A 24253-nucleotide genomic window follows, 5' to 3' on the forward strand; every position below is an offset into this window, starting at 1 on the left:
ATTTTAAAACAAAACAATGAAAATACCTGGAAGAGCTCAACAGGTTGTGGAAGATCGCCAAGTATCCCACTGAAATGGCGAGCTGGAAATTACTTCATGAATGTGTTTTTTTTTTAAAAAAAGGTATTTAAAAGCTTTTTTGTTTCTAGGTATTATTTCAAACTCAAAATTTCTTAGTTGACACCTTTTGAAATGGCAGCCATTTCTTTCAAATAAGCTTTAATAATTATTGGTACTGTGTAGAAATTAAGTCCTGTACCAAGATGAAATGCTCAGAGACATAGGATGCAGCTATTTTCATGAACTGGCAGGTTATAGAGTGCATATAATGTTACTTTGAGTACCCTGTCCTATAGCACATCTGTAGTAATATTAAATTCAAGAAAATAATATAAAAGAATGTTTAAGCTGAAACCTTGAAACAGAAGCAGTCCATTTCTTAAATATACTGTACAGTACATGAAAGTCTGAATGTAAGGCAAAGGTCTGCCTTTTACTCACCAGCATTTCTGCCACTGAAAAATACCTTGGTAAGTGTTACATTGCTGTCAGCAGGCAGAGGGTTAAGACCAGCCCCTCAGCTGAGGTTTTCTGTAAACTGCCATTTTGTGTTTCCTTCAGATGCCAATGCGGTCTGCTCGGGAATGCCAAGTGCGTTGTCATGGATATATCTCTGTACCTTGTTAACATCCACATCCTGGGCTTATTTTACTACTAAAAAAAAACGTCTAGCCGTTTTCTTTTGCCAAAAACCCACTTCAAATGTATACCCCCCCCTCCATCACCACCACCACACACATGCACATAAAAAACATTCATATTAGGCTTGGTTAAAAAAGGAGCAATTTATCAGGGACCGAGTTTGTTTTCATTCACATTTTCCACTGACTCAGTTCCAGCTAGAGAGAGTCTTCGTAGGCTGCTGAAGCTTGAGCTGGCAGTGGGCCAGGACCTCATTTTAGGTCTCTAAGCTCTGCCTTTTTTCATTCTCTTTTTTTTTGCTAAAACACTGCAGTGTGGAGAAATAAAAAGCTTCCCTGTTTCTTCCTGATTAGAGGAGGAATAAATGGGTGTGCCAGCCATCACTGCTACTGCACTTCCCAGCCTGTCACCGACTGGCATTATTCAGTGTTTCAGTGAATACGCCGAACAGCAGAAACATCTCGACACTGAAATACTCTGAAAAAAATGTCTGTTACATAAATTGTTATGTAACATCAAGCTATGTCAAGAAAGCCCCACAGTTAACTTCAATGTGTTAGAGACCATCAGTGCTACATCTCTGCAGCACAACTGCACCACTTTTTCCCAACATATACACCTTTTATTCAGACAAACATGTACTTTGATGAAACTTTAACTAAAATTCAGTTAACCATTTGAATAACTATTTCTAATTGTGTTAAATAAAGAAGACAAAGGAATGCATCAAGCTAGAAATGTTACAATGAGCACCTCTTTCTCAGTTTCAGAGTATGGGAGTGAAAACGTACTGTATGTCTGTGACTGTGTAGGACAGCCAAGTTCCTTAAGATGCTCTTTTGGAGGACTTGAAAAAAGAGACAGACATGCTCTAGGGATACTGGTACCTCACAGTGATAATGAAATAAAAGAAAGAGGCCATTTCAGACTGCAATTCACCATATCAGGCTATGTATCTCTTTTCAGATTACACGAAAGTAATCAACCTCCAAGTCAAACCCCAGTAAATATATCCATATTCCTATAAAGACAAACATAAACACTATTACTTCAAGGTGAAACAATTTTATGAAATAATACAATTAAACATCTTCAAGGGTTGCTCTTTTGTTTCTAAGTCAAGTAATGATGACGTATTGTGATATTTCAAGTTAGTGAGCTTCTCTATAATAGGTCTAAAAATCTACAAAGACTAGACGCAATGCTCTAACCATATCAAGGAGTCAGTATAACTAAGACACTCCTGTTACTATGGATACTAGTAAACATCATCTTTCCTATCACCGCCAGGTTCCTGTCACTACCAGTCACTGATACCCAACATAGCCTTTCCTCTGGCTTCCTCATATTCTTCAGGGCTCTTGAACACCTTCTCCAAACTGTGTAACTAATAAGTTAAGGAAACACTCTTTACTCATTTAAATATAATTTGGTCTCACCCAGTACTGTATATTAAAATGCACAGTCATGTGAAAAAAAAAAGTACACCCCTCTTTCAATTCTATGGTTTTACATATCAGGACATAAAAATTCATCTGGTCCTTACCAGGTCCTAAAATGAGGTAAATCTAACCTCAGGTGACAAACAACACAACTGATTCAACTATGTAATTATTTAACAAAAAATAAGCCAACATGCAGAAGCCATGTGTGAAAATCTAAGTACACCCCATGATTCAGTAGCTTGTAGAAACACCTTTAGCAGCAATAACTTGAAGTAATCATTTTCTGTATGAGTGTATCAGTCTCTCACATCGTTTTGGAGGCTTTTGGCCCACTCTTCTTTACAACATTGCTTCAGTTCATTGGTGTTTGAGGGTATTCATTTATGCACAGCTCTCTTAAGGTCCTGCCACAGCATCTCAATGGGGTTGAGGTCTAGACTTTGACTTTTTTTTTTTCTTTTTCAGCCATTCAGTTGTAGATTTGCTGGTATGCTTGGGATCATTGTCCTGTTGCATGATCCAATTTCTGCCAAGCTTTAGCTGTCAGACAGATGGCCTCACATTTGTCTCTAGAATACTTGGGTATAAAGAGGAGTTCATGGTCAACTCAATGACTGCAAGGTGCCAAGGTCCTGTGGCTGCAAAACAAGCCCAAATCATCACCCCTTCACTACCATGCTTGGCGGTTGGTATGAGGTGTTTGTGGAGATACGCTGTGTTTGGTTTGGCCAAACATGGTGTTGTGTATAATGACCAAACATCTCCACTTTGGTCTCGTTGTCCAAAGGGCATTGTTCCAGAAATCTTGTGGTTTGTTCAGATTCAACTTTGAAAACCTAAGTCGTGCTGCTATGTTCTTTATGGAGAGAAGGGGCTTTCTCCTGGCTACCCTTCCATGAAAGCCATACTTGTTCAGTCTTTTTCTGTTCGTACTATCATGAACTTTAATTTGTAACATGTTAACTGAGGCCTGTAGATCCCTAGATGTAGCTCTTGAGTTCTCTGCAATTTCTCTGAGCATTATACAGTCTGACCTTGGGGTGAATTTGCTGGGACACCCACTCCTGGGAAGACTGGCAACTGTCTTGAATGTTCTCCATTTGTAAATAATCCTTCTCACTGTAGAATGATGGATTTCAAATTGTTTTGGAAATGGCCTTAGAACTCTTCCCAGATTGATGAGCAGCAATAACGGCTTCTCTGATATTTTTTCTCCTTGGCATGGTGTTAACACACACCTGAATATTCCAGACCACCAAACTGCCAAAAGTTCTGCTTTTATAGAGGTGGTCACACTTCCTGATGATCAACTAATCAAGTGCATTTGATTAGCAGCACCTGGCTGCTAATTACCTTCTTAATTCCTGTGGAAACAGTAAGGGTGTACTTATTTTTTCCCACATGGTTTCTGCATTTTGGCTTACTTTTTGTTAAATAAATAATGACATAGTGAAATCTGTTATGTGTTGTCTGTTATCTGAGGCTAGATTTGTCTCATTATAGAAGTTGGTGAGGACCAAACGATTGTTTTTTATGCCCTGAAATGTAAAACCACTGAATTGAAAGAGGGTGTACTTTCTTTTTCACGTGACTGTACATGTGTGATTTATAAAATATAATGTCAGAACAGACAAACTCAAACTCAAGGAGAAATCTGCTCTTTGATGCTGCCCTGGATCACTGTCAACAGTGATTACAAAAAAGCTGGTTGTAAATTAATCAGGTGCTCGTTATTGAGTATCTAAAAGCATAATGGAAATGCTGTGCTGCACTTGTGTGGGAAACAGCTGCTCCTAACAGAACAATGGTGAGTCAACTGGTGAGTTATAAATATTAGCTGTAAGAGGGAATCATTTACTCTCAGACAGAACCTTATGTATAAATGAGAGGCAAAGGTTTTCTCAGTCTGAAGTTGTATCAGTTCAAGGTAACAGCAACGCAGAACCCAAATTTTACAGTTTAACCCCACACCAGTTTTCTAATAGACCCAGGTGTGAGTGTATGTCTGTGTGTGCCCTGCGATACACTGGTGTCTTGTCCAGGGTGTACCTGGTCCCTTGCGTACCTTGCACCCAATGCTTCCTGGGACAGGCTTTGAGCCACCACGACCCTGACATGATAAGGTGTTTTCTTTCTACTTTTCAAAGTAGGAAAGTGGATCAATTAGGATACTAAGAGCAGTACCCACCAGTGAACACTAAACTCTGGCTGTCATTCTAAATTGCAAACAATTCCAGACTGCACTGTTTTCAAAGACAGCCATCAGCTGCTATAAGGACAACCAGCTTAGCTGTGGACAGATTGGCTCTTGCCACAAGGAAGGAAGGTTTGAAATAAGGTGTCCTCTTCAAACCAGATCAGTCATTATGCTTTTCTTGGCAGGAAGGAGAAGTGGCAGGATACAGTTAACCAAGGTCAAGTTTCTTCTGAATGAGTAACTGCTATGTGAACTTCATGCTATCTGCTGCTGGGCCTGTGAAATGCCAGACTGGATTTATCAGTCTGATGGTGATTCGCTGACGAACAATGATCAAATTGAAAAGAATCTAACAAGTCAAAATGTTAAAGTGTGTTTTGTTATTCTTAACTCCTCCCTGCAATTCTTGGAAACTGAAGAGGCATGTGTTTCCTTCAAACAGTTCCCCCAGAAACAAGGTAATGTTTTTGGTTCTCTTTTCCTCCTGGGCAGCTGTCATCCAGACCTAATGGCACTTGGAGTGCTCAAAACACGAAGAGTGACTCAGACCTAGCAGGAGACAAACCACAGCTGTACTGTCTGCAGACACCTGTGTTAAAGCTGAAGGAAGTCATATCCTTCCCACCTGCTTCCCCATTCCTGCTGTCTGCAGCACTTCCACAGAGTCTGACTCTGTTGGGGAGAGGGCTGTCTGAGAAGCATTAACACCATTAACTTAAACATAGCTGTTCTTTCAGCTGTTCTGCTATACGTTGCCATTTGGCATGTTTAATGTTTTCTTTGGAAGGAAAGTGTTTGCTTTCCCATTCCTCTGTGCCTCATCTTCCTAAATGCAGCAAATACCACTAATGGGAATGAGGCAATCCAAAAAAATGAAGAAAAATATTTCTGCAAGAAAAACAGAGAACACCTAAAAGTGCTGAAGAGCAGAATCTGTGAAAATCTTCAAAAAGAAAATCTTTATTATCCCTCCTTCCAGGCAATTGCTGTGGGTGAATATTGCAAGGTAGTTTTGGACATATAAAACATACCACTGCAACAGTAGTACTGTTTTTGTTACACTTCTGGCTGAATATTTCCAAATTTCAAAGCAAATTTGTATAAAGACAATACATATTCTGGAAGAAGTGGTACTGTAGCTCAATTACAACCTCATATCATAATGAGTTCATTGAATTTTTTAATGTTTGGACAAATATACTATTGAAACAGCTCTTGTTAAGGAAGTTGGTATCTTGCTGAAGGCCTCTGACTCTGGGTAATTTAATAATCCTTCTGGATAAAAGTGCAGTTTGGACACAATCAATCAACGCATGCTACTAGATTGCATCAGAAATTAACTAGGGATCACTCTTACTTCCCTTTGGTGGTGGCTGAAGGTGTTCCACAGGGTTGTGTGCTTGGACCTTTACTATTTAGCATATACATGTAGCCATAATCTGATTATTTGCTGTCATAGTTTGGATTTCACTGCTATGCTGATGATACAGAGATTTACTTGGATACCAAATCAGTATCCACAACTGCAGTTTCTGCAATTTGAAGGTGCCTGTATGATATTCACATATTGTAAGAGCACAGCCAGTTCAGACAAGATGGCAGCCTTGTCTGGACCACATTCCCTGGGGAGCTTTGAGGAACTGAGCTGCTGTTCTCAGTCACCTGAGCATTAGCAGGTGACCATTGGCCAAGTTACATCTTAAAAAAACAGGAAGCGGAGTCTTTCTGTGTCAGTCTGTGGGTGAATCTGCCATCTTGAGGCCAGAAGGCCGATACTCCATGTGCACTTTTTACCAGAGTGACAAGGACTGACCATGTACAAAACGAACTAGGAGCTTCTCTTTTCTCAAAGTTTGAGGCGAATCTCAGGATGAGACTGAGGTGCTGTGGTTGTTTTGAAGCTGGTAAGCACCTTAGCTCCACGGCTAGGTTTAGTCAGGGACTTTGAAAATAACTTTAGTCAGGAGCTCTAAAAGGAGCTTAGGCTTTAAGTTTTGGTTTGCGGTGACTATTTTTGATTTTCCCTCACTATAAATTACACTGGTGTTTTTTATTTAACTTCACAGCTTTGTGCGCATGTGTTTATTTTCCTGGACCTGCCTATTTTAAAGATCCTGTTACAACACACCCAAGGGGTTCTCACAATAGGAATTCAACAGTATTTTCTTGACACAAACAGTGACAAGACTGGTGTACTTGTTGACAGTGCGGAAATTAAACTTTGGATGGAAGTTAAGAACCTTGGTTCCTTTTAACCATGTGTTGCCTTTGAAATGCACTTTAGGCACATCATAAGGTTATCTTCCTCCTGTCTGTGCAACACTGCTCTGTGAAGACTGCTCTGCCTAGCTGATGCTGAAATACTAATACCTCTTTGATTCATCAAGGACAGAAAACTGTACTAAATTAATCTTCAGCAAGTCCAGAATTCTAATTATTCAGCATTACTCAGCATTACTGCCATCCTCTGTATATTGCACCGGCTCCCTGTGAAGTTCTGAGCAGATATTAATGTACTCCTGCTCACCTATAAGGCACTGAATGCTCTTGCACCTGGTTATCATAATATTCCATGAGCATAATCTAACTGTTAATCTCACATCGGCTGACTCAGGATTTCTTGCTCTGTTGAAAACCAGACTCTGCACAATGGGCCATAGAGCCTTTTTGAGTGCAGCACTATGTCTGTGGAGCTCACAAGCATAATCCACTAAGTCTCTGTGACTCTGTGTTTTTTTCCCCCTCTTTCTTTTAACATCTATTATGTGTGTAGTATTGCACAGCACTTTCAGTTAATTAAAAAGTATGTAGCAATAAAATTGTAATTATTTTATTACAAACTATGCTAAGTGCATCAAACTTACTAGTTTTCAGGGCTTGCAAACCTGTACAGTGTGAGACAGAACAATCACTATAATACTGCTCTGGAGGCGTTTCTGTCAAATAATAGGTGGAATGGACTGAGCAGGCAGTGGTGGGCGGAAACTGTTACTCTGTAAATAAGAGGACGAGTGTGACTCATATCTGTCCAGCTTGGGGCTTCTGCAACAGAAGACAATTTTGGAATTAGAAACTGTCGAGAACCCAGGGAGCAAAATCAACAGCAATCCTGGAGAACAGTGAAGCAAATAAAAAATAGGTGCTCCAATCATAAGAATAACTGGAATTTTATTTAAAAGAGTAAATACATATTTAAAACAGCGTTCATCTACAAGAGTAATTATACTTGCTTGATATTATTTCTTCAGGCAACCACAAAAAGAAGATCAGATGAGCTGATCAGTGAAAGATGCAGAAGCCTTCAAGTCCTCATTTGGTTCCTTTTTTGCTAGCAATTTGCAGCTTTGATCTTGTGTGCAGTGATGGAGCATGCCAGACCACATGCAACACGTGGTGAAGCTTCATTAGCGGGTTCTATGTAAGAACTTTTCCTCTGTTGTCTCTCTTTACAGGATGACTGTGCAATACTGCAGGTGGAGCTTACAGCTGGGTTGCCTGCAAAAGTAAACATTCACACATCCCTTTTCACCTGCTTAACCTATCCGGGTGCAAGCTGCAGTATTGTTTCATTCTTCTAAACTGATGTTCAGCTTGCAAAGGATCTTGACTTTTTTTTAATTTGCAAATCTGTGCAATGAGGATATGAAACCTTGACAGCGAAGCTAAATAGGCCATTGTCTCCCTCATCCAGGTAAGCGTGCCAACTTCGTGACTTCACCTAAACCAATCTCAGGATTTGGGTTTAATGATTCAGATAAAGACATGATACTGCTTCCCAACAACCAGAGAATATGAGGCTTCACTATCTTGTTTTATTTTTCAGTAAACTTGCACCCAAGATTAGTGTGAAGCAAACAAAAATGTAATCCCAGATAGAATCTTGTTTGCTTTGTGACAGTTGCATGAAGGATTGAGGATGAAGTACCAGTCTTCAAAAAGAGTTCAACTGATACCCAGAGGACAGCTTACACTGATTTATTTAGGAATCATCATGTACATCATAAGAATTGAATTGAAACCTCCCATTTAATCATCTTTTAAAAGACGTGCTCTTCTAATTCAGAAAGCAGAACAATGTTTAAACTTAACTAGGTAAGAAGCTCACCTGAAAAGTCCATTTTTTGAATCGCGAAAGGGTAAGTACTGAAAGCATTTTTTAAGAGGTAATAAATTAGAGACAAGAATAAGCTATAGGAAAAATATATTGTAGTCTAGAGAAAACATCTGTCCTGTGCAAAACAGAGCTATGATTTTAAAGGACACCCGTGGTAATGTGGGACAGCTGTTAATAAGGTATTCTGGTATTAAAATATTCTGGCCAAAATGTAGTTTTGCAGAGGAAATCCAACTGGTAATAGCTATCATTCCCCAGCTGCCAGAGAAGCAGTTTTTCTACTCTTAATCAGCGCGAGCCTTTTCTCCAGCACATACTCAATTCAGATTCAGGCTTTCATATTTTGTCTTTTTTTTTTTTAAATGTTGAAACGGTGCTTAAACTTAATTGCCGCTGAAGACAGACTGCCTTCCAGATGTGGCAAAGGAATTGGAAGCCATTCGCTTTGGATACCTCCGGAATGCCTCATCAGCTACACTTGCAATGTCTCAGCCTTGCTCGGAGACTGCAAGGACACCGACATGAAACGGCCTCAAAAATCTCCACCTCTGCAAATGTTGCCGATGTAAATATTGTTTTTGCATGGCTGAATATTCTAATTGTACATCTAAATTTCTACACATGGGATTCCCAGGCACAGTTTTGTTACGCCTTTATCTCTTTGTAGCAGTCAGTCTGCCTGTGATCTGAGAGCTATGTCTCTCACAGACTTAAGCTTTTTATATGCTTCAAGAATGATCCATTTTTGGCCAGTACGTTGCCTAAAAGATGCTGTTTCCAATTTATGGCAGTGGAAAATTAAGCCGTGTCAAGCTTTTTTTTTTTGTTTAAATGATTTCATATATTTATTTTTTTATTTTAATTTCCCAGCTTGCAAGGGGACTTAGGCATAAGAAGTCCTGCCAATTCGCCATTCTCTGTCTGCTGAATGGGACTCTTATGCAATAGCTAATTACTTCCACTTGGCTCTGAACACAGCTTGTCTTCTCTGCTCAGTCAGACTGCAACGCTGTGCAGTTACATTGTAAAAAAAAATACCATCACAATGAAACATAAAACTGTACGAAGCTCAAATGACAAAGGATTACATCCTTTCTTCAGAACACAAAGACAAACAAGTAGATAGGTACATAGGTATAGTGGAGAGTGACGCACTTGGGATATATTACACATGAGCTGGACTAAGCAATGGTTTATGGGTAAAGAAAGGTTGACAGATGTCTCCTGTGTTGTCTGCACAAGCCAGGTGAACACATGTTCTACAATAAAGTGTAATTTTCTGCACATGTGATGTGGTAATCAAAAATTCAAAAACTCAACATCTTTGACCACTGAATCCCGTCTGAAAAAGTATTTACTTCATGGTTATATTTAAAAGCCAGCCTACATTTTTTTTTAATCTGGGCTTTTTCTACCAGCATGCTTTACATCCCTGAACAACCGTGAAAAGTTTGTTGCAATTCACACTTTTTGTACTATGCAATCAAAGTAGCATATCATAGAAGGTATAAGTTTTTCAATAGTCTAATGTGAGGATACAGTAAGTACGGTTTAATGTATGGTTTCCTTTGCAAGAAATGTGATAACATTCTGCAATGTGTTGCGTAATATGTGCTACATCCTGTGCAAGGTTCTATACCCTTGCAGCATGCAGCGTTCTTTGGTGTTCTGCACTCTCATTAGAACTTCTAATAATTTATTTCTCTGACACTTTTATGATATGGAAACATTCTTTTATATAGCTGGGCATTTTATTGGAGCACTGGGTGAAATATATTGTCCAACGGGTACGTACAACACCAAGTTTCTCACCTGGGATGTGAACCAATAATGTTCCAGATATGAATCCAGAACCCTAACTGCTGCTCCACATTGATTGCTATATAAAAAGTATGAACTGCTGATTTTCTGAATTCTCATTTTTACTGTCTCTCATCCTGCTATTTGACTGAATCTGTTGTTGTGTTGTTATGAGCTGTGATGATGCAAAAAACACTCCAGCGCTCCCCCGAGCCTGGCCAGGCCTGTCACACTTGCCTCCTGTACACTAGTGGAGGGCTATAGAAGCACTGTGCTTCTGATTATTGAAGGTCTGCTTAACCACAAACAGATTCGGAGCTTTGTACCTGACCACGGGTTCCGGAATGGCCTCCTTGTTGGCAGGAACCTGAACTCCCTTCTCCCACTCCTGTCGCCAAGGGTCAGAGAGGATGTAGAATTCGTCCGGACTTAGCTGGGAGGAATCTGGAAGCTTCATGGCGGTAATAAAATGTGTCTGGAATACCTGCCAGAATGCAGAAGGGTGGAAATGGGGTCAGAATCTTCCCACTTCTTTTATCCCATTGTTTCTCTGTGTCGAACGGTTACTGAGCATTCCACTGAGAGAAGGTTAGTCACCCACAGTCCTGGCACTCATCAGGCCAGCAGGCCTCCCAGCAACCAGCTTGGAAGCAAAGCAAGGAAGGAAAACAGCAACACAGGCAGTTCATGGAAAATTCAACCATTGTATTATAAACAAGGGTAAAGTCAGAGAAAAGATGTGTGAGTTCTGCCTGTTGCCTTTCTTTTCCCCCAATCACTCTATTTTGCCCAGGGACATTTAGGAACACATGTACAGCATGTGCCTATTTTATAATCCAGGGTTCAAACAGCAAGAAGTCATGTAGAATTTTCTGCCGTAGGAATTTGGCTACAATTGAACATGAAGATGAGATGATAAGAGAGAAAAAAATGCACCTAGAGCAGGAAGATTGGGAAGCGGTGTTAAAGACTTGTCCCTGGTGCCACTAAGCAGGGAGCTCAAGTTTTCTCTTCACAAGAAGAAGTCCAAACCCACAACAGCCCCCCCTCCCAAAGACATCAGCTGAAAACATTATCCTCCAAGTCACAGAGTTCAGCCTGCTGACATCATCTTCATTATACAGTTTATTGTTTCTATATAAGCTGCCTGTTCCCAGATTTATTAGATTCCTCTGTACAGATGCTTTACAAATGTTACTCCTTACAGATTTACGGTTTCAGCCTCATAAAAAAACATCATCGAAAACTCATTTGTCTTTCACTGCTTTAGTGCACAAAAAACACCCAGCAAATACTGCTGTTCCAAAATACCTACACCCAGAAGAGCCTTTCACTTTCACTCGCTGAGGTGTGAGATCTAAACTTAGCAGGCTGTCGCTGGTCCAGGACTAGGGACTCGTCACAGGATCTCCTAGATGGGAGGCGTCTACGAATGGTTGCGGAGATTTATTGAAATGCCAGTTTCTGCTGCTGGATGGGCGCGCTGTGCTGCTGCACCAGTGATTCATTTTTACTGCAGCGTGTTTACACAACAGAACCATAGCTAATTAACGTCAGGGAAACAGAATTACAAGGTCCCCAGTTTTAGTGTCTACTCTCTAATATTAAATAGCTTTGCCTTCCACACCATAGCGGCCATGTGATACTCCAGCGTGCGCCTGTACTACTATTGTAACAAAACTAAGTATCCATGGCACATGGCCAGCACCAACCTGAGCAGTAGAAGTGATTAAGCAAAAAGGTCATCTTTAGTAGCTACGTTTTTGTTAGTTTAGTTGAGTGTGCTGTACTGAGAGGAAGGTGTTTAGCCCAACTGTATGTGGCCTCTTATTCCAGTGGTATTCAAGTTGTAGACCACCTACTTGTGCCTCTTTTATCTGTATTCTAGGCTATTCCTCTTTTATCTGTATTTTGCATTCTATCTAGGTTAATTAACAGTTCTAATTAATTACAGACCTAAATAAAAGGTAACTAAAGACTTCTAAATGGCACAGTGGATGATTTAAATATCATAACATTTTCATAGCGGGAGTGAATCTAGCACTGTTAGAATCAAAGAAACCTCATATTTAAAAAAATGTCATCAGAACTGCACAAGCAATTTTTCTGTTAGATGTGCATCTGTATCAAACACTACTATAAAAAAAAGTCCTAAAAGAAAATGAACATGGTAAACTGCTATGACAACTATCTTCTAGTGCATCACAACAGATGTCAAAACATTAGCTGCCAGAGAAAGTCTAATTTTAGCATCCATACGGACTGAAGGATCGACTGCTTGAAGATCTGGAGGAGTTGAACGAAAGCTAATGCCTGACTCATATCTAGGGCAGAGGAAGAGGTACAGACTGGCAGACCTCTGGGGGAGAAGAGAGAGCCAGACCCCGACCAAGCCTGGCCATCACCCTTTATGACCACCGCAATCACAGCTAGCTCCAGAGGAGGAGGGGGGAGATTAAACTATTAACAATGCACCAAGACTGACACTGGATAGTGTTGACCTTATCATTCCAATGCAGGCGCATGATGAGAAGGCGTTCCTGGCACGAGAAGGGACAATGCGCCCAGTCTGTGATGCAGGACTGAACACCCGTGCCACTGCTTTCTAAGAACCCTCTTGACACAGAGGGAATCTTTTTTACAGGAATCGAATGCAAAAGAGGGTGGAAGCCCCACTCCTCCTGCTCCCTGGGTCCTTTTAAAACCCTTGGATTCCAATCGGAATCAGAAGCTCGCCTAGAACACTGCCGAAGGACGTTAGCGCAAACAGGCACTTGGACTTTTTTCAGAAATGCGGATGAAGATACGCAGTAGGGGACGGCTTGGATCTGCCCCTGGCCTGGCATTTTTCAAAAGGCCGGCGACTGGAGCCTCACAACTATCTGGCACAAGATGCCGACGCTCAGCAAGATCAGTTACAAAAAGCCTGAGCAGAAAACAAAAATGGGAAAGCACACTGCCAAAAGCAGAGCATGATAACCTTTCAATCATGTCTGTCCCTCAATTACAAGTACATTACAGTCGCACTTTCTCCAGCAGGCTATTGCTCTAAAAAACACACTAACCCGTGTCGTTACTTATTTGTATTCGGAATTTGCCTTTATGACAACTGCTACTTGTATGCGTGGTGTCCTACCCTGCAGTCTTTTTCCCCCTCTGAAAGTACTGTAGAAGTCACAAAATAAGAATGTGGAAAAAGTGGAGAAAGTTAAGCCTGCATGCATGGAATAGTATCAGTCTGTTAGACAAGAAAACAATCATTGTGAAAGTCAATAAGACAGTTCTTTTCATAACTGTTTCTACATGAACATCCTTCATCCCACTTCAGCAGTCATTTTATTTTGTTTACCACATCTATCCATTTTGTGACATGAAAGCAATTTAACTAATTCAATGGGAGCTTTCAGTATGACACCTACACCTTTTGAAATGACGAGACCATATGTCAGTGTTCCTTCCTCATTCTCTGAACCTTAATAAGCGCTTGGCCAATCGGAGTCCACTGCTTATATAAACCATCTAACAGAGTGATTCTTCCTTTTTTTAAATCAGTGCCTGTCTCAATGCACAAGTTACATAAAATATACCTACAACCTTGCATATCTCTATTTCTCTTCACTGGAAAAAAATCTCTCAAGAATAATGACAGATTGCTAAGCCAAGGTTTTAGTCACTCACTGAAAGATAGTAATGCTTGACACTCAAAGATTGTGACCTGCATTACACCGTGACTGTGAACAACACACCATTAAGATGTAAGTGCACAGGCACAGGTAATCATGTCTGTCCCTCAATTACAAGTACATTACAGAGCCCTTTTCTCTGGCAGACAGTTTAGCTAAAAAAGAAATACACTAACCCTTATTGTTCTTATTTACATGTTTTTTTTAATTTGCCTTTATGGCGTATGTACTGTAGGAATGGCATGTTGGCACAGTGGTTAGCATTGCTGCTTGGCAGCACTGGGGCCCTGTGTTTAATTCTGGACCTGGGGAAATATCTGTGTAGAGTTTGTATGTTCTCCCTGCATTTGAATGGATTTCCTCTGGGTGCTCCGGTTTCCTCCCACAATCCAAAATGTACTGTTAGGTTAATTGGTTTCTGGTGAAATTGGCCCTGATGTGAGTGTGTGTCTGTGTCTGCCCTGTATTGCATAAAACAGTTAGAAAATGGATGCATGTACAGTATTAAGCCACAAAAAGCCCTGGCCACTTTCTAAAAGTAAAACAGATTTAATGATGTGACAAAACAGCAACATCCAAACCTATAACAGGTTTGATTTCTTAAGCTTATATACCAGAAGGCATATTTATAGACCTACCACACATTTGAATATGAAGATATTTTTTGGATGCTGTTACCTACTGTATATTCTCTGAACATCAAAAGTAGATGCCAGATAATCTGAAAGTCCACCTAAAGTTATTTGCACACGTCTGATGGATCTAACTACCTCCTCTAGTTTCGTACAGCTGTTTGTGTCTCATTTCCATGGATCTGCACAGCTGTTTTTGCCGAGCTTAATAGGCTCCAACAGCTGTCTGCTTCCAGTTCTATGGGTGTATGCAACTGCTGGCATCTGGATCTATTGATTTTTACAATCAGTGGCATCTAGCATCAATACGTTTGTACGGATTGTGGCATCTGTTTTCATTCAAACAGGAGCAAAGAGACAGAGGAATTAACAAGGGAACTGTTGCGAACCAAAACGACAGTCTTGTAATAAAAGCTGTTTGGCTGCTTCATAATTGCGTTCTACATTCAAGACCCTCACTTCCATATCTTTCCTTTCAATCTCATGGTTAAAAATGCAAATCTTATCTTTGGCAAAGCCCCTGAAGAATATTAAAGAAGCCAGAACAAAATAAAAACTTGATGCTGCAATGCATTGCTGGTAAAACTGCTTAAATGACAAGAGGTGGACCAGCTTTCTACTACTGTAACATTCTTGTTCACTTGTAGAGTAACACATATAAACACAAAAACACTTAGGCCTAACTTACAGTTGCAACAAATTCATAAAATCATAAGGAAAACAAAAAACATAACATGCACTGACATTTTTGCAACAAATACAGCTATGACATATATAAATTAAGTTGATTAACATTTATCATCAGCTTGTGAGAGACAAAGGTTAGAAGTGTGTGCGCACTGTTGGAAGTAAGAGAAGCTGTATACTTGTTACAAAAGCTTTGCTTGAAGTTCCAGATGCTGTCTTGTGGGATTCTGTCCAACTCCTTGCTCAGAGAGAGAAAAGGCTTCTTCACTGGTCTCCAAACCCTAGATGCTGCATGTATCCCCTGCTCATCCCATATTATTAAAGAGAGCTCATGTATGCTGAATAAAGCATCCACAGAGTAAATATCACATTCTCATTTTGCCAAAAAGGCAATGTAATACAGGTACATGTGGCAGGAGGACACATGTCGTTGGCAGTCTTGACTCTAATAAAAGTCACTGAATGGTCTCATCAAGTGAATACGGTAAAGAAATTGGACTTTATTCATGAGGGGTTTGTGTTTTGGTGTCCATTAGTGCCCAAATACAGTCGAGAATCAAAATAAAGTTTGCACTCTGTATATGCATGAATAATTTGCATGGATTTTATATATTGATGAAATGTTAGGGTGGGGACTAGACATTCCTGCCCTGATCATTACATTAGGACCTCTCACACAACTGGTCTGCTGTATACAACTAGTGTGTCCTGCATGTTAGTACCACATTTGCTGATGTCCAACTGGGTAGTTTGCATCTATGCAAAGTTTGGTTTGATGGCTAAAAAGCTCAAAATATGGTTCCTCTACTGGAGAGTCCACCTAAGGTGACTTAATCTAGTCTTAATCTAAACTTACTGATAACATAAAGGCAATGGACTCTTGATAAGGAATGCATACTGGTTCCTTTCTGTATTTTTCCTTAAACCAGGCTTGAAATTCAACAGTTTAAATAACCTCAACACACAACCCAAAACAAATGCCTCATGAATAAAGTCTAAATTCTTTACTATATTCACTTGATGAGACCATTCAGTGACTTTTATTAGATATTTTTAACTGCATTATCAAGGGCAAATATTCTGGCAGCTTTTCCCTTTCACAAAATCAGTTGCTATGCTATTTAGTCTGTGTGTCTGGAGTCATTTCGCATATGGCTGAGCATACTGTTTAAAAATTACTTTCAAAAACTCATCTTGTTTGACAATGTTTTTGTCTCAGTTCAGTCTTCAGTGCCTAGAAATTGAATCTGTGCCCTGCCCAAACCATTAACTATCAAGAATGTTGACAACTGTCACAGAATCATAAAGACAACAAGACAAAAGCTTACTACTGCTGAACTCTGGCTATGCAAGCAGTATTGAAACTCCTGTAATTACTGTGTTCACTCCTTCAGCAAAGAAGAAACCACATGTTCCATGAACTCCTCAAAGACAAGAAGCCCAAGAACTGTACAATGAAGATGGGTTGAGTGAGCTTTGTATCAGAATTGATACACCGAGAATGAAGTTACTGAGAATTTAGGATGTGGTATGAGGCTGAGCCCAACAAGTTGACATTTCAGAAGGCAATGACCTCAGTAGGACATTCAGTGACGCAAGTGCTGCTCAAGGCTGTGTCCACCGTCTGCTCACATCTTTCCTCTATTCCAGAGATTCTCATCATTTTCCTTGCATATATGTCTCTTGTAAAAAAATATGTTTTAGTATGGGCACTCTAATTCAGTATATAGAAAATACCTAATTGACGAATAATAATTAGAAGTTATTAAAAGCAAAAATGCACAGCAGACTTACTGTAAGCTCTGTCAGAGCTGATTCATGGTTCAAGAATGTTTTTCTTACTGTCAGGTCTATGGGAGAAAAGTTTTCCTTTGTTTCTAGGGATTACCTGGATTGTCTCTTGGGAGCCATAGTTGAGAAACCACTGTTTAATAGAAACAAATTCCTTTCCATTGTACTTCATTACCACTGACAATCTTATGGCAAACTGATGCAAAATGCAAGTTATGGGCATCTGACAGTTGTGTCTTGAGTTAAAGGGTGTACTTCCTGACTAACCAGTTTTGACATATTAAAGTCCATAACCAAGTTAAAGTATAAAGTATCTATATTTAAGACTCAGTTCTAAACCAATTGGTAACACTTTAGATTCTGGAAATCACACTTTAAAAATGCTTAACAATCAAGATTATTAACACAGAAGTAGCCATTAATAAGGTCTTTTGCATATTTCTGTAAAAATCTATATAAATTTGATGACTAAAACTTACAATGCTTACCTATTAGAGGCTATAAAGGATTTATAAATGAAATCTGCAGCCCCTTAACTAAATTGTTACTAAGATTTTTTTATGCAGCGCCAGTCTGAATGTTCTATTTCCTCTCCCCCAGATTCAGTGTGAGACCCTTGTGGTGCTGCCGAGAACTGACCTCAGAGGGCTTCTTCTGTTCCTGCCGAACCCATGTGCACTTAGTGCCTGTGTTCTTGGAGCACCTTGACCAGGAGGTCACGTGACCTGCCACAAAACAGAAGGACAGATGACTCAGTCACATTTTCGAAGCTGCCTTGCAGACAATGACTCAGCCCTCCCTTGAGCCACCAGCTTCCAGTTCTGTGCGTGTAATTAAAGCAATGGAAACACAATGCTGCACTTCAAATGCACCTTGAAAACGCAAAGGAAAACAACAACAAAAAAAACATGGCGTAACAGGAGTGCAACTTTGCAAGCAGCCACATTTTGAGTTTAGGTAGCCAATATGAATTTAAAGACCGAGCTTCACCATGGATAGGTCAGATTTTTAGACAAGAAGAAGTAGATGTAGCAGAAGAGAAGCTAACTTTCTAAAGATATTTCTACTGGGTCACCACATGTCCTGTGAATTATCCTATAGGGAATAAAGGAAAAACGTAAACCCCGGTCTTTCTTTCTTTTCATCCAGATTTACCCCTGCTACAGATCCATATCCTTAACGTTACCTTCAGGTGACAGTTTTAAAAACAAGTGTTAAGTCCTGACTAACTTTGCCTGAAGGGAAAAAATGCCCCAGGGGGCACAAACCTGCCCCAGGCATACACAAGCACATCTTCACCTGGAGTGTAGCAGCTGTATTTAGTTTAGACTAATTTAATTGTTAAAGACCTTCATTCTGTTATTAACCCCATAAAGTGGTTTTGGCTTAAAACTCTTTGTTGCACACCAATGCACAGTTATAGTCTGTGTCACTAATTCAGATACGACTCCAGGAACTGTTTTGCTGTGAAGTGCTTGTAAAAGCAGATAGCCTGTCACTTCAGATAATCACTTACCAAGGATATGGGAAGCTGTAACAGTATTAACAAAAGCACAGAAAATCCAGGCACATTTGAGAGGTTGGAATTGACAACTTTGAGAGGATTTAATCAAAGCTTTCAGATACTTTAACTTCAGGCTATTTTTTTTTTTAAAAAGACACCATCCAGAAAAAAGGCGATGACCTAAAATTACACGTAGGTGGTTATAGTTACATGAAATTATTTACTGAACAAGACCACACCTCTTGTAGGAAAATCGACACTTTATGAATGAAACGCGCACACAGCCGTGAGCTTGATGTATCTGGAGTAATAGTAACACCATCCAACTAGCCATTATTAAAGAACACTTCATCCTGGTAAGGGCAGCAGCAACATGAACTCTATCCTGGAAGTATAAGGAACAAAACAGAACTATACCACAAACAGAACACCACTACATCATACGGTGGACACACATAACCACAGACTAGATAGTCCCTAGAGCGGTACAGATTTTAACATCAGCAAATAAACTTGTTTTCATAGAGTCCCTGAGGAATCCCTCTATAAAATCCCTAAGTGAGCAGAGCTACGCATCAGTGAGCTGTGGTTCTTACCCCACTGAGCAACCACAGGAAAGTGCTGTGTGTGCACTTGCGGCCTGCAAGGTCAGGACTGCTTCCTGCTTCTTCTCTTAAGATTTTGGGGAGGGAATGCCTGGCTCCACATCCAATGTGCACTTCTAAGGGGCCTGCATAAAGGGCTGCTGCCATATAAAACGCCCTGGACTGAAATTTAATCTAAAAAAGCAGGTGCTGTGCAAAGAGCCCTGGGATTGATCTAACGTGTTGATGGGGAGCTCCAGGAAGTTCCCACCCTCTTTATTTGCCAGGCTGCAATAAACTTACGTTAAACTTCCTCTAGGGTGCTGGGAGAAAATGTATTTGAATACAGTGAAGGACTGCTGAGGTTTCACTTTGAACACTCAAAAACGTAACTTTTTCGAAGCTGGGGATCCACTGTTTTATTTTACAGCCCAAAAACATCACAGTTAAATCGGGAATGTAGATCAACAAACAACATGACAAGAAAACTGCTAGAAAGTGTTGCAAATACATGCTGGAGATATGGGTTGACCCTTATTGTACAGTACCTGTGGCAATGCACAGAAGGTGCATTGCAGGGGAATGAAAGTGTTTGCTAAAATAAGGGCAGACAGTCATTACTGTAGTAAGTGTCAGTATCAGTTTCAGGAGATACTGTGGCTGCGGCTTAATGAGCAGTCAAAGAGCTCTTTTCCCTGGCAGCACATTGGGCTGAGTCTATTAGTCCAGAGACACCAAAGCAAAAACAAGTGCCATTCGTAAAAATACTTTTAAGTATCTCCCAAATGCTCGCCTGTATTTTTTCATCCTTGTGATTTTTTTTTCTTTTCCCAAGACTCCGGGAACAGTTGTCGAACAGAACAGAGCTTTGTGTGGTCTGCTCCATTTAGTCTGAGCCCTCCTAACTCACTCCAAAATAATTAGTCTCTAACGGAGGCGATCCCCACTCCCCACCTTATCTTGCTGAAGCGTCTACTTACTGTCTGTGGTGTCTGAGTCATTGCTGCTGGTTGAGTATTTCCTCCTTTTCTTTTCACTTTCCATCTGGAGGAAAAGAAATAAAACACTTAAGTGAGACGTTGCATCATGCAAACTCCATGTTTTTAATACACTATTGACAGAGTCCTTATCCACACTCTATGGCCCTCAGAAAACCAACATGAAGCCAGAGAGGAGGAAAGGAGAGAGAGCTGGATTCACCTGCTCCAGTAGAAGGACCAGTTAGCTAGGAAAAGGGGAGGAATCTCTGCTTTAAAACTGTGCTTTTTTCGCATTTAAACTAGGCACTTTCAAGTTCTGACCACCAAAATACGACATTTAGATTGGCAAAGCTGTAACAGCAGTTTAAAAATAACTTTTTCATTTTCTCGTTATCTTTGTTGAGAGCCATGGTGTTGGCTAGGATTTTTTTTTAATTAATTCAGCAGACTCCTGTTTGTGAACATGCTTCTTGTCCAGCCGACGTTAGTGTCCAGCTTGTACATCTTACGGAAGATTCCACATCCCTTTGAGCTTTTTCTCATGACCTCAAAACTTCCCATTATGCATGTAGATGTAGCCCAGTACAAATCTGAACCGTTTCATTTTATGCCAGTAAAAAGTGAACTTTTCCTTCAAACAAAGCCCCAGAAACAACAGAATTAATCATAAATGCAACTAACTCAAATCAAGTCATTAATGAAGTAGTTTGCCTTCCAATTTATTCACCCATCTAAAGAGCAGTAATGTGCTTCCAAATGTATTGATCCAGGTGTCCCCTCAATCCGATGCCATAAACAAATTAAGCACTTAGCCAATTTTGAGCAGGTACACACATGCCTTCTACACACTCGGTAGTAGTTGGCATTAAATGCTTTCAGCTGCAGCCAAGTCGGATTACATTACTGTGGTATTTGACTTCACACAGGCCCCTCTCCATCGACGTAGTTTATTGTAAAGTAAATACAGTGCAAAACGCTGGCAGCCTGCCTTGGCTTGTGAACGCTGGTAAACTGTACCAGATTAGTGGTAAGAGAACAAGGATGCATCTGCAAATTGACCCCAATTCAAAGCCTGCTGACAACTCACAGAAAACTCGATAAAACATGAGCCACTGGTAGCATTCAATTCTTCACTGATATCCACCAAGCCTCCAGTCCGTTTCTTTACCTTTTTCCTTGCGAATGATGCTGCCTATAATTGGATATACAGCAAATAAAATATCTTTTAGGTGCCGTCATATTTGAACAAATCCAGAGGTTGCAAAAGAGAAAGTATAATTATCTGAAACTTCATCTCTTTGCTCCAACAACCCTTAGCCCTATTCTCCTTATAACTGCTGTAACGTGACAAGCACTAGAAAATAGGAGATTGTAAGATAGACAGCTACGTGCAATCCCACACAGGTCCTAAATCACTTGCAGTACTATGGAGCACACATACAGTAAAGAAGACTGTGTGTGATTTCAAACCCACCTTTAAACTACTGTACATTCTTCATACTCATTAAACCATTCTTCTTCCCAATATTATATGAAACCTGCATTTTCTGATGCTTTAGTGAATGGATCTTATGCTTAACATTCCTATTATATCATTACATACCTACAGCTGAAAACTACATGTCTCATATTGTTCTCTTCAGAAATGACTAAAAGTTTATACTACCTGAACATCTTACATCAAAACCAAAAACTACTAGGTTTCATACAGACCTTTTAACTGAACCACTTAAGTGGATAAGACTTCAAATCACCTGTGCTTTCAAGGTCTAAACCATGAATTGATCCACAGGTGCTGCTAAAATCTGCAATACCATAAAAAAGGCAACATCCAAGATCACAGTGCAAGTACAAAATAGCATACCTGAGCCACATGTGAGAAAACACTGTCAGAGAGCCAGGCTCTCATTTTTTTCTTATTACAGTTTTTCTTCCTTTCCAAATAAAACTTTTATTGAACATGTGCAACGCTGCAATTATAACAGTGCCCAGTACAGTGTTAATGCCCTGTGTCCAAACAAAACTCAGGCGACAAGAGAACAGTGATATCACTCCAAATCCCACAGGACTCTGCTCCCGTTTTCACTTCACTAGCACAGAAATGGCAATTGAGCTATTTTAGGAGACGTTAAAAAAACAGCCAGATTGCAGCATAACTGGCATTAGGCTTTCTAATGCACTAATATCCATCACAGCAGGAGTTACTCGCTGGATAACTGACTGTGGCATCAGTTAAGCATCTTGAATCATTATCTGTATCGAGGTAAATATTGCAAAGGTGATGGCCATTGTAAACAATTCTTTTTTTTTGCAAAGGCTTCAGGCAAATGCAACAATGTCAAGTAATTGGGGAAAGAATTCTAACAGATGGTTTTTGATAAAGATTTTTAATGTAAAAATAAAAAAAGAAATAAACAATAAAGACAAACCTCTACCGTGATACACCTTTTGTTTCCAAATATGCAGTTCTTCAACTTACAGTAGGATTCACTTCTGTAATTTAACACTACAGATTGTTACCTTCCATCCAGGTTGAAACCTTCTGTGCATCCATTTTCTGCTGTGTTATATACCTGTTAATTGTAACTAGCCCTGCTGTGGACTTAGTGGTCATTAAAAATGGATGAGTGGATATTATAACCTATACACAATACATACAGTCTGTTGTTCTACTCCTCATTGGAAAATGTGAAGAAAAAAAGCACAGTGCATGAATACATCAGCTAAAGTAGTTTATCCGTGCTAAAGATCCACACAATTAGTTACAATAAATCTTCTCATTTTGAATCCTACTGACCAGGTTACAGTACCTTTTCCACATTGTACAAAACTAGGCATATTTGCCTACTATTCTGTCACTCATACATATCCGAGTAATGATTTCACAAGTATGGGACAGCAAGACATTCTAAAATCCTTAATCAGCAGAAAAATGCTAAAGGGTGATATTGCAGTGCACCTATAATTAATACTTATTATATTAACTTAAAGGTGTCATTATTATCCTAGTCTATCCTCCGCTTTCATTTATTTTGTTTGGCTGTGAACATCTGACTACAGGTTTTCCTACTGTATATCCATGCTGCCATGTAACAGGTGATCAGTATGCATTGAAGCTTTGTAATTAACATTCATTTCTTGGATAGTGAGAGCTATAAAAAGAGGTCTGTGTGGCATTATCTGTGTAATTTATAGCACCTGAGCTTTTTATTGTTGAAGCCCACTGAATAAGAAGAGTTTGTGTCTCAACAAAGAGAGGTGGACTGCAGACTTCAGTGTTGAGTATGGCATCCTGACAGACTATCCCTACAGCTGGCACCTGAAAAAACCCTTGAAGAACTAACAACATTGAGGAGAGGCAACATTACAACTCTGCCATTTGGAGGACAAACAAGGTTTAGAATTACTGTCCAGTGCAAATGATAGTATAAGGTGTATAAGTATAAGATACTATAAGCCTTATTTATTGATCCACTAATCTCATTTTCAGTCACTAGAAAGCAGCCATTTACATTCTGGGGTCAGAATCAGTCTGAGGCATCATCCAAAACTGCTGACAAATGGACCTCTGCATGTCTCAGCCTCCTTTGAGAGTCTGCCAAGCTACCGAGCAGGAGTGCAGGGAGGCTTCGCGAGATTAATCCACAACTCACAGCTTTCATGCGATCATTAGTTAATTAGCGGCCTGTGCAGGCTAACAGAAACTTCAGAAGTACATAAATTCTTATGGTACAAGAGGAATCAGATGAGGGGAAAGAAACAGTCTGGTTATGAGGATGAGACACATAAAAACCTCTAGGCGCGGGAAACATACTGTAGCAATGGGAAGACGTCAGAAGTGTATTGAGGGTGTGATGGCTCATTTGATTCCATTGCTACACACAGAAAAGCTGAGAGGCTTGATTGAAGTTGACTCAGTTCATTGCCTCACATTTCTAGAGTGTCTTAATTCTGTACCGTTTTGTTGACAAAACACCTTACATTTCCTAAAATAATTCAACTAGCATAACAAGCAAGGAACAAGCATTTCAACAACATGATAAGGACAATGCACTGGATCTCCAAAGTTGTTTTAAACAAAACAACAGATGTGCAATTACATAGCAGAGCTCTGCTGGTGAGAAGGCTGGATTT

At 39.9% G+C, this 24253-nt stretch overlaps 1 protein-coding gene across 3 annotated transcripts in view; it reads right to left on the reverse strand.

Moving 5' to 3' along the window:
* jade2 (jade family PHD finger 2) overlaps positions 1 to 24253 on the reverse strand; it is a 70447-nt gene that overhangs the window by 41571 nt on the left and 4623 nt on the right. For all 3 annotated transcript variants that reach the window (XM_088603888.1, XM_088603887.1, XM_088603886.1), the window contains 3 exons: positions 20120 to 20183; positions 17691 to 17776; positions 10585 to 10742 (listed from right to left, as the gene is read on the reverse strand). In XM_088603888.1, the coding sequence (XP_088460014.1) occupies positions 10585 to 10742; positions 17691 to 17776; positions 20120 to 20183 (308 nt within the window). The remainder of the gene's footprint in view (positions 1 to 10584; positions 10743 to 17690; positions 17777 to 20119; positions 20184 to 24253) is intronic.

The sequence above is a fragment of the Lepisosteus platostomus genome, chromosome 13 (assembly GCF_059453375.1).
Source record: "Lepisosteus platostomus isolate fLepPlt1 chromosome 13, fLepPlt1.hap1, whole genome shotgun sequence".
Classification (NCBI taxonomy): domain Eukaryota; kingdom Metazoa; phylum Chordata; class Actinopteri; order Semionotiformes; family Lepisosteidae; genus Lepisosteus; species Lepisosteus platostomus.